General features: G+C 30.0%; 1 protein-coding gene across 1 annotated transcript; it reads right to left on the bottom strand.

The window, feature by feature from the left end:
• Positions 1–6,496: 6,496 nt before the first annotated feature.
• On the bottom strand, positions 6,497–8,965 carry LOC138943093 (uncharacterized). Its single transcript, XM_070313611.1, has 7 exons — positions 8,864–8,965; positions 8,425–8,587; positions 7,974–8,282; positions 7,801–7,899; positions 7,496–7,713; positions 7,150–7,312; positions 6,497–7,067 (listed from the first exon to the last, which is right to left on the bottom strand). Exons 1-7 carry the CDS (start codon positions 8,963–8,965, stop codon positions 6,904–6,906), a joined length of 1,218 nt encoding a protein of 405 aa, XP_070169712.1. The 3' UTR covers positions 6,497–6,903.
• Positions 8,966–12,252: the final 3,287 nt, after the last annotated feature.

Here is a 12,252-nt window from a genome sequence, read left to right as displayed (position 1 = left end):
CGACGCCAAGTAGTGGAAATAGAATATCAGGAGCGAGTGGATCATCGACTATTGACGTAAAAATAGATTGGCTGGTAAAAATTGTAAAAGAAATGAAAGATGAAACAACATGTAAGAAGGAAATTAAAATGATGGTCAAGGAAATAGTTCGAGAAGAATTGGGAAATGTTAAGCAGGAACTGCTAGAAGAGTTGAAAAGAATGATACAGGGAGAAGTAGGTGGATCAACAGGAGGAATACAAAGAAGCTATAGTGAAGCGGTTAAAGAGAAAAAGAAAGAGAATGTTATAATTATCAAACCCAAGATTCAACAAGAGTGAAGTTACAAAAAAATTGATAAAAGAAAAGGTAGATATCAAAAACATGGCGATGGGATTAACGAAGCTAAAAAAAGGAAGCAAGGGGACAGTGATCATGCACTCTCAGAAAGGATTTCTGATAACGAGACAAAAAATATTCTTGACATATTTAATCGTATCACAACCTTATGCAGTATAAAAATAAAACAATTTTAAAATTAAATCAATAATTCCTTTTCTTCTTTCTCGAATTAAATAAGATTGTTTTACTATCTTGAGACAAGAGTAACATATACAAATCTAAGCTTATATATTCTTGCATTTAGAATAACTTGATGTTAGCGCCACAATAGTCGGCGCGAAACCGATATGCGGTGGCATTACTAGGCATTTTATTCTAGATTTAAGAATTTTCCATTTAAGATTAAAATATTCTTTTTTCAATAATAAATATGATTGTCGCTATATCGATCCTATTTTATGATAGATTGAAGAGTAATAGCATTAGATCCGGAAATCTTTTCTGTGGGTGTGGGTTGTGAAACTGGAGAAGAAATGAAAACGTTGAAAGCCACAGTGCAAGACAAACTAGGAGAAAATTTCAAATTTACGGAATCACCGCAGATAAAGCCCAAAATAAAAATTATCAATGTCAGCGAAGAAGAAATGAGATTGGATGATGATGACTTAATAACTACAATCAAGAAGCAGAATAGAATTGATGCAATAAATGATGAATTCCAAATGGGAATAGTGAAGAAAATAGTTAAAGAAAAAAGAAATGATAATAATCAACTTAGAAGAAAAGAAAAAGAGGAAGGTTCGATAATAATTGAAGTAGATGAAGAAACGCATGAATTGATGTTGAAAAAAGAGAAACTAAATGTAGGATGAAGAAAATGTCCTATAATCAATCACATTAACGTTAAAAGATGCTTTAAATGCTGGGGATACTATCATATTGCAAAAAATTGTATGCAAGATGAAACATGCCACAAATGTGCGGGAAATCATAAAGCGATTGAATGTACGGCAACAAAGAAAAAATGTGTAAATTGTATGTTTAAAATTCGAACATACAACCTGAAGATAAGTGATGAACACGACGCCCTTAGCCCAGAATGTCCAACATTTAAAAGGGCGATACAGGAGGAGAAGAGGAGAGCCGGCTGGGAAGATGCGAAATAGCAACTACAGAAGGAAGCGGAAATAATATTGTATACAAAGTTTGATGGCGCATAAAGATGAGATACAACATCAGATTATGAAGAAAGTAAATCCGGCATTCATAGCGTTATCAGAGACAAGATTGACTGCTGAAATTGAAGACAGTGAAGTGAACGTACCAGATTATAGTATAATTAGATGCGATGCTGAAAATAGAAATACAGGAGGGGTTGTTTTATATATAAGGGATGATGTTAAATATGAAATAGTATTAGTAAAAAAATTCGAATCGAATTGTTGGTTTGCTGCGATTGAGGTGAAAGAAAAATTGTATAGAGGAATAATAATGGTAATATATCATTCACCGAGTCACCGACGAGATACTATTAAAGACCGATGGTCTTACGGGAGTTAGTGTGACTGGAAAAAGATCGCTGCGCACTAGCGTCCTCTCAGTAATATTGCGGCCAGAAACAGTATCTAAAATCTAAGAGATGGTAAAATAATATATGGTAACACGAGAAATGTAATTATTCGGAAAAAATATCAGTTCAGAAATATTTCGTATATATGGACTCTGAAATGATATTTTTTCGAATAATTGCATTTCTATATATATACATATAATTCTTTTAATAGATCGTACATATATTATTTTAAAGTGACGATATTTCTTTTCGAATAATTACATTTCGCAGTAATTTTTGGAAAGAGAAGTTTAACTCTTAAATTTGTTATATTTCCCATGTTATTTCAGGTATATGTATAATTACACACACACATACACATATTTTTTTTATATATGTAATAATCATATATATCTGAAATGTAACGTAATATAATTAATTATATATAATATATATACATCTGAAATGACATGGAAAATGTAACAAATTATAATAATAATAATGTGTCAATTGTTAGCTGCTCATACAGAGCATTTCCAGGAGACGCCACGTGGAGGCCAATTGACATGTAACGTAAAATTCTTTTGAAATAAGCATAACATAATACATACATATATATATATAATTTTATATGCGCAGATATGAAACACACATGTCCGCGCATAAAAAAATAAAGTATAAAATCAATAAAATGTACTATAATTGTAAAGAATTCTAAGTTAACTGTCTCCCTTTGCAGTTCGGTCCGTCATAAGACCGCAAACTGCACACTATCCTACTTTTCATAAATCGCTTCATTAGATAAATCACGATTTATATGTTCCGTGTTAAATATATGTGCCTTTTACTCGATTCGCATAAAATGCCGCGAGTTAATGTAAAATATTTTTGATCGTACCGCTCTAGGAGCCGCGATCTTTTTACTCGATCCGCATAAAATGCCGCGAATTAATGTAAAATATTTTTGATCGTACCGCTCTAGGAGCCGCGATCTTTTTACTCGATCCGCATAAAATGCCGCGAGTTAATGTAAAATATTTTTGATCGTACCGCTCTAGGAGCCGCGATCTTTTTACTCGATCCGCATAAAATGCCGCGAGTTAATGTAAAATATTTTTGATCGTACCGCTCTAGGAGCCGCGATCTTTTTACTCGATCCGCATAAAATGCTGCGAGTTAATGTAAAATATTTTTGATCGTACCGCTCTAGGAGCCGCGATCTTTTTACTCGATCCGCATAAAATGCCGCGAGTTAATGTAAAGATATATTTTACATACTTTGTATATTCGTCAGCTTTTGTGGAGGTTTATGCTGAGAGCGATTTTTTGAAATCCTTAATCGCTCTCCTAACCAAATTAAATCTTTATGTATTTTTACTTTCATCATATAATATGCAAGATCCTTTCGGTGGGAGCTGCAAGTATCATGTTGAAACCAACCGGGATATTGCATGTCTACAGCTTGTATCATTAATGGAAATAGGATATCTAATATGTTATAATTCCCTCTGATATTAGGATAGCCTGCATCCAATATTGCATTTATTAGCTTAAATACAAATGAAAACTCTGCTATAGGAACACATAAATGTCCTAATTCTTGATCGTCATGAGTCTCATATGCTCGGAAAAATGTTAAAATTTGTCTTGCATGTGTCAGTTCGTGATTTTCGTTAATAAATGAGATGCGACATTGTTCGCAACCAGATTTTGTAACACAGTTTTTTGCCACAAATCCTGTAAAATATTCAATAGCAGATGCTTCTAAAGTTTCATCATTTGCATATGATGCATCAATAACAGTTTTTTCTACGTTAATCAACATATTTTCATTATCATTACTTTCATAATCGTTAATCATATTTATTGGCGCTGTTAACTCAACATGAGATGTTTTATCAATGTCAGATGTATTTTTATGTATTAAATTTGGAAGTAAGATTTCATCTTCATCATCTAAGCAATTTGCAGATTGAGCAGGCTTAGATAAATTTAATACAATGTTTTTTTGTAATAATAATCGAAAAACTTTTGCAGTTGGATTTTGATTATATGTTCCACCATACGTACGTATCATGGAAAACAGATTTTCCAACGGATCTTGGTTTACTCTAGAAGTCATAAAAAATTTAACTTCTTCACGTTTCAAATCATCCCATAATAGTAAAATAGCTTTTACAGAAATTTGTAATCCCTCAAAACATGGCGGTATTTTATTATTATTATTTGTGATAGTGCGCCATTTGGAACAACTTTCCAATAATTGTATTAAATTATTTTCTACATCTAACCGATTTTCTGATAACGCACAAGCATTTGGATTTGGATGATTACAATTTCGACTATTTAAAGAATCGAAACTGTTATTAAGAATTGTAAAAAATTCAGCAGTATGCATTACAGTTTCACTCTTAATTCCGCCTGTTGTTCCTGCAGTTAACAAAGCTGCTGATACTCTGCGACTGAATATCTGCAGAGCTAAATGGCATTTCATTCTATCAAAATTATTAGGATTTATATGTCTTTCTGACAATTTGCAAGCCGCTCTTGTCGCTTTGCCATTTTCTAATTGCCATAATGACCGTACATCATTCCACGATGCTATTTTATTATCATCGTATAATATATCATACTTTAAGAGCTGATTTCTTATCGATTTATAAATATGTGGCATATCAAAAATCGTATATATTTTTTTATGTCCATGCATAAAATAAGGATGATTTTTAGAAATTTTATGTTTTATAGCACTTTGGTTATTGGTGCCTTGATCACAAACAATTGCACGCAATTTTAATCCCGTATCTAATATTGCATCTATAACTATATTTAATGCAGACGATAAATGATCCTTATTTAGAGCACCACCGGTCAAAAAATACGCTACAGGTTGCTTCCAATTATGCAATAAACCTCGGACCATAAAAACTAATGCACTTGTTGCTACTGTTGCGTTATGTCCAAGTGGTCCTAAATCCTCAAAACCTTCAATTTTTTGTCGTCTTTCATAAAAATCGAAGCCCTTTTTTATTCTCATTTCGTCAAAAAGCAAAACGCAATTGCGTTCGTTAGTATCCATACAATTTACTTTTATTTTCAAACAATGAAACAAGGTGCTACAAATTCCGGGCCATAAATCTATTACATTAAACCATGTTTTAATTGTGCTTTCGGAAGGTAATATAAAACCAAATTCTTCGCGCATTTTTCTATATAAACTTGGCGAAGTGTAGTGCATTTTTTTAGCTAAATGCTTTTCTTCCTCACTGTAAGCAGACTGATCTTTATGAAACAGTTGCATTGTTAAAAATGTTAATAATAAACCTTGGAGCCGTCGCGACAAGGCATTTAAAAGGCTTTTATCTGATAGATCGCCTGTTGTTATTTTTTTTTGTAAACGAGCAATTTGAGTATTTTTCGTTCTAACCATGCGCGTTAATACATTATTACGTTTTTTTAATGTTTCTATAACATTATCTTTACGCGCTAATTCAGCTTTTAAAATGAATATTTGCTCTTTATATATCGCATCACTAGAAGTAACAGAATCCTCATCGTCGGATTCAAGCGGATATATTAATGGTTCCGTATCTTTTTTTAATCTTCCGCCTGGATATATTGCGTTTGGTTCGAAATGCTTGCTACATATTCTTAATTTACGCAAATATGCATCGGATTCCTCCGCTAAATGATCGCAACCCGAGCAGCACATAAACATTGGTCTTATATTGGATCTATGTTGATTGCCCAACGTTTATTATATCGTCCCAACGTTCCGAAATAACAATGGACCAATGTTGGCGGCGTCACGCTGGTTTACTGATGGCCAATGGTTGGTGAAATGTTGGATTTTGCATTTAGCCAATATTATACCAACAATTGAAAAATGATCCGATCGGACAAAAACATTGACCCAATATTGGGCATATGTCGACTGTCTAAATTGTAGATATTGGCCCAACGATTTCAAATGATAATGGACCAACATTATCTGCATTGCAATAAATATATAATTTTTAGCTAATATTAATTTCAAAAACCATAGATCCCAAGAATAAAATGGATATCAATAAATTTTTACCTACAACTGTTAATTACATCCATATAAATCACATAAATTTTAACTCATTACAAGAATTCCAAGAATTATATAAATAACATGCAATTACTATATAAACAGATATAAATAAAAATATATTGGTGTCCATTTTATTTTTGTGATGTATGGTTAATGAAAATAATATTAGTTAAACATCGTATACTTATTGATTAGAAATTGTCGACTAATTAAACCTCAATAATGGAAAGATCATAAGCAACAAATCAAAATAAATCAATTTTTGTAATAGAATTATGACATGTCTGAAATTCGGATATAGAGGTTGTCTTTATTATATAATATATGCAATAAAATAAACTTCTATAATTAAATGTTTTAATTCTAAGACTGAACAATACATAATTTAGAATAAATCTGAACAAAATAACATAATTTTTATTGTAATATAATTTGGTATAAAATATTGTTTATTATATTTATATAAAATATTGTTATACTATACTATAAATATTGTTATATTATATTATTTATATATATGTTAAGATCAGTCTTTATTTTTCAAAATAAAACGTTATATATGAACAATTTAACTTCTAAGTTTAGCAGGAACTTTTATAATTGCACAGTTATAAATTATCTTAAAAAAAAACTAACTATATCAAACATAAATGCAATTGATATATTACTGACTAGCAATATTAATATTCCTAACAGTAAATAATAATGTCACAAAGTAAAGTACTATATTGTACATAATAATAGCAGCAAAATGTATCATTTTTATCAAGAGCAAAGTAAAAAATCATATTGATGTCCTGAAAGTAATTTAATATAAAGTAATTTAAAATAAAGTAATATAATATCTGTAAAAAGCAATCATTTTCCATGATTTACTTTATGGAAAATCTAAAATTAAATGAAAAAGTTGGAAATTTTCCATGGAAAGAAAAAGTATAAAAAAATTTAATTCTTAACTCGTGTAATTTTCTGATTGTGATTCATCAATCTGATTGTTATTTATAGTTTCCTTCCTCCTGTTTCGACCACCATCTCGATCCATTGCATAACGTAACCAAGATTTAATTGTTTCTTCGGTTATCTTATAAGAGGTTTCTTGATTAGTGCTTGCGGATCCTATAAAGTATAAGAAAACTCAATTTTACAATATGAAAATTGCATCACAATTTATTTTCAAGAATCGTAATTGTAGGCTTACTAAGAATGAGTTGGCATACGGCATCAAAAGATTGAAGACTTGTTTTGGCTCCTCTTCCTGCCCAGTTTAATTTTTGTGCTAATTCATTATGAACAATCCTTCTGAGAATTCTCCGTGTGTGATCCGCTTGCGAAGTTCCTCCAAGGCGGCTAAAATGATTTACCTAAGAACAAAAATAAAATCATCTTTAATTTTTTAGCTAATTTTCTTTGAAGATAGCCATGAATAACGGAAAAGTTTTCGTTTTTCTTATAACGAAATGCAAACACTTTAGAAAAACAAAACATAAAGGTTTTACAATTTTAAGAAAGAACAACATAAATCAACATATATAATTGATGCTTACGTAAAGTGCAAAGACAGATTTTTGTTTCAGAAGTTCATTGAAAGTTGAAAGATTTCTCAGTGATAAGGCAGGTATAAGAGTCTCTGTTTCCTCAGGTAACTTTTCTTCTGTAACGTTGTCACTGAACAGTTTGTTTTTTATACATTTGATGTCTTTTTTTATGCTACCTATGTCATACTTAATATCTTCAAATGTAATAACAAATTTTGTGATTTGACCTGAAAGCATGTTTGATTATTAGCATTTTAATGTTTGTAATAGTAAGTATTGATTTTCTCATGAACAATAGTAAAAGCTTATTTTACCTTCAGATAAACTTGTATTTGCTCGCGGTTTCTGCGTTGTTGCTACTCTTGCCGCTGTCTTAAGTACAGAAGAATGCGAACTCATTTCTTTATCGATATCTATAAACATAAGTCAGAGGTTATCAAAAAATTCTATAATTTACTAAAAACATAAAAACATTTTTGTAATTTACTTTGGATATTATCATTACTAGTCGGTAATTTAATAGGTTCTGGTTCAGGTAAAGGTTTGCTTTTTTTTCGACATTGAAACTTGTTCTTTGAAATAAAATTTCGATTTCTATCTATCTTATCATCATTTTCACTGGATAAAGATGCTTCATCAGATGATATTTCAGATGCAGATTTTGATGCATAACGCTGATTTGGAAAGCGTTTTCTTTTATTTATTTGATTTTCGATTACCTCCGTGCCTGTTTGAATTTCATCAGTATCTAAATACTGATATCCATCTCTTTTTGATTTAGCTTTTGTTAAGAGATCTATAAATTATACTAATTAGTTTCATATCAAACTAAGCTTTCAATTCCCGTGAGAAAAGAGATAATAAAATAAAAGTCAAATTTAAATTTTGAAAATATGTTAACAGTTATTATTAAAAGTCTATTTTAAAAAAACATTAACCTGTTTGATACAAAACTCGATATGAATGTGATGGAAATTTTTTATCTTTTGTGTAATCATGTAATAGTTTTTTGTTTTCTGCAACTAATACATGTGAGCTCTCTGACAGCCTTTTCACTATTTGCTGTAATGGTTGATTAGAAGTTCTCAAAAGTCTTTTTAACTGAAAAAGAAAGGACTCAAAAGGGAAAGCACTAAATGAGTCAAGAATGCCATATTTCTTTGCATCAGCTGTTAAATGTGTTAAACAATGAACATTATAAACAACTGTGTCAGCACCATATAATTTAGACCAGTGATTAACAAAGGATCTCAACAAATCGGAAGCAAAATTAAGATAATGTACAATTAAACTCGTACTACATAAGATAGTGGAAGCTACATGTAGTAACAAAAAATGTTTATAAATTGCGAAAGGAACATTGTTATTTAAAACAACTATTCCAGAATACAAAAGGAATTGCCGAAATTCTGATGCTTTCCAATATGCAATTTCCTTTAAGCTACGTGGTTTCCTTTGAAACTCAATTGGGAAATGCATTCTCTGAGCAATTAATTCATTGGAGATGCAGTGAATAGAATTAGTTGATAATCTAACACGTAGATCTCATTTTAATAACATAATTAGAAGCTTACGCATGCATCCAAGATTAACCAAATGCATGTAATCCAAAGGAATTTGGGAAATTAACCCAATATTTAATTCTGACAGAGGAAATATTGACTTATGATGATCTGGATCTGACATTGAAGCAAAACTTTCATCAGTACATAATGGTGCATTTTGTAATGGAAATGTTATTCTATGATTTATATATACACCTTCTTGTTCACATCGGTCACAACCTGAATATGCATTAAATAACTTGCAACATTTGATCATACAACGTGCTGGAGTGTCACAGATAAAAGCTCTGATTACAACTTTAAATTCCATTTGACTTCTGTCAAGGAAAAATCCATTTTCACATAATTTTTTGAGTTCTGGTACGAAGTCTTCAAAATAATCAGTAATTGGTTCTGGCTTACTTTCACCAAGAAACAAAGAAACTAAAAATGGCTCATACTGATATTGTTTATCAATAACATAGCAAAGTATTAGCCAAAATTGCTTCGAGAAACTTTTATATATAGGTATTCCATCAACATTAAAAGTCAATTGAATAGTGTCGCCATAATATTTATGCTTCATTTATAAATTGGGAGTGATACCGATATAATGTAAATCACCACTACTGCCTAACTTTCTTACAAGTCTTGTTCTACTTGTTTTTAACAGGGTACGTGCATCTCTGGGAAGATTTTCAATATTTGTGTGTACTTTCAGAATTTTTAATAACTTGTTTATCGATGAATGCTTAATATTTTCTTTGATGCACCATTTTTGTATTTCACTTTTTATAGATGTATCACTATTACTCTGTGACATATTGTCATTTGAAAATAATGCAGACTCATTATCGAAATTACTATTAAGATTTTCACAATAATCATTAGTATCATCAGAATCACTTTTTAAATCATTCACACAATTTTCATATAAATGATAATTATTACTATCTATATTTTCATTATTATTATCAATCAATTGATAGAAATCGTTTGTGTTATTTCTTTGATAAGTGACATCTTTTAAGTATGATTCCATTGCAATTTTTACTCCCTCGCTATCTTCCTTTAAAAATTCTTTCATATGGACTTTGACCCTTTTCTTAATTTCTCTATACTTCCGGGCTCTGTGTGCCATTTTTAGTTCTACAATAAAAATACATAATCAATTAGAAATTGATATTAATTATGAATATGCATCATATTCAGATGATAATACATATAGGATAATAATAACTATAACAATGACACATCTATTAGAAATTGCCAAAGAAAAGATTAAAAGAATATAGAAATACTATAATAAAAAATTATTAATAATTATTTATAATTATTAATAATTTTTTACTAATAATTAAGTACTTCAAGTATTTCAGAAAAGTCAACGAAATTATTGAACGATTTTATACTGACTATATTTTTGATGCTACGTTTAACTTCCTAATATAATTTTCTGCCAAGCAAACACGATTATTTTAGGTTAAGAATTACTTTCCGTTGTTAACTGTCAGTAAATACCATAAATATCTTTATACAAACAAATAAAAATGTTACTCACTTGTAATCCAAACAAAAGCACGATTCTTCTTTTTCTTATTTTAATTATTAAACGTCCATCCTCGTCTAAATTGTTTGAAATGCAATACCACGCACTAACACAAGTACCCATAAAACGATCCGAATAACGGTTGCGATGTACGCGGTACGCGGCCCCGTCAAAACGAAGATGAAGGGGATATGCATGTAAAGAGGAGCCATGTCTGTGTGCGCTCAGCGCCACTCATGTATCAAAGAAATTTCTTAAATATACATATATATCATCCTTGAGAAAAATTATTGGCTGGTTGGTCTAACGTCGGCTAAACGTCATTCAACAAACGGTTGGTATTGCGTCGTCAATCGATTAATAATGTATACTAAAATAGTTAAAAATACTGCAGACAGATTTTAAAACAGTTAAAATTTACAAAGAAACACAACAATGCCTTTTCATTCGTATCAAATAAATAAAAAAAAAAGCTGTCTAACTGATTCATCGGATTGTAGCATTTTAACAATGTCGGTCCAACATTGTTTTCCCAACTGCCGATGCTTCCGATTAAAAGCCAACCGTTGGTCAACCAATATGTGCTGCTCGGGAACCACTATTCACTAACCATGTTATTAACCGATCTCTATTATTAATAGGCAGACGATAAAATCGAACATTTAATATATTGTCTCTACTTTTAATACCGCATTTTTTATAAATGCAATACTACTATGAGTATTATATCCTTTCTTTATTTGATTCGACATTATTTTATTCGAGATATATATGTGTATATATGTATATATATATATATATTTATATAATATAAGCTTACCCGCGTTTCTCTTGTCTTCTTTCTTAAATCTTCTCTTTAAATACTTTTTAAATATACTTATATTTTAAATAATTTTCACTACAAATATATTTTGTACAAAATACACTCTATACAATCCTACACAACTCTACACACTCTACACATCCATCACTCACTACTGTACCGCGAAAAAGAACCGTAACAATCGACAATGTTTTGTTCACGGAATACAGATAGTCTCATCGTGTCAGATGTCACGTGAGCTCTCCTGCGTAATCCACGCCCATTACCCCTCTCTTGCCGCTCATGTCATAGCAAGGAGCGATCAGATACGTGCGTAAATATGGCGTATAGCATGTATATATTAAGTGCTTTGCGGTCGTAAAGTTAGAGAATTATTTTTTAACTTTATGTACATTTTCAATAGCTACAATATTTAAAAAAGCATATTATATACGTGATTTAATTAAATTATAATTTATATATTTTCTTATATCGCGTGTTAAACAAATTTAACAATAACCTATAACTAAATAAAAAAATATTACATATCGATGCATATAAACATTATTGAAACATTATGACATTATTATAAATATTATTATAAACATTATTTATTCCATTTTTATATAATAAATCAAAGTGAAAAAATACTATATAATATATACTTTTTCAATATTTTGTTTTATTACATAATACTTTCAAAAGTATAAAAGTCTAAAAAATTAATTATAGTCTTATTTTGATGAGACATATATATATATATATATATATATATATATATATATATATATATATATATATATATATATAATAATATATATGTGTGTGTGTATATGTATATGCATATGTATATGTATAATGTATAATGTAT

This window comes from Polyergus mexicanus, unplaced genomic scaffold, assembly GCF_030449975.1.
Source record: "Polyergus mexicanus isolate NDT 795.1 unplaced genomic scaffold, iyPolMexi1.0 SCAF_25, whole genome shotgun sequence".
Lineage (NCBI taxonomy): Eukaryota > Metazoa > Arthropoda > Insecta > Hymenoptera > Formicidae > Polyergus > Polyergus mexicanus.
Note: the sequence above shows the minus strand (reverse complement) of the source record. Positions and strands in the feature narration are given on the sequence as shown.

Excerpts from the sequence above, each read along its gene's own strand:
- LOC138943093 (XM_070313611.1), bottom strand. The coding sequence starts at position 8,965 with ATGCATTTCCCAATTGAGTTTCAAAGGAAACCACGTAGCTTAAAGGAA. Across the intron at positions 7,714-7,800 it reads AAATACAAGTTTATCTGAAG|GTCAAATCACAAAATTTGTT; the intron begins GTAAAATAAGCT and ends ACATGCTTTCAG. Across the intron at positions 7,313-7,495 it reads AATCTGTCTTTGCACTTTAC|GTAAATCATTTTAGCCGCCT; the intron begins GTAAGCATCAAT and ends TTTTGTTCTTAG.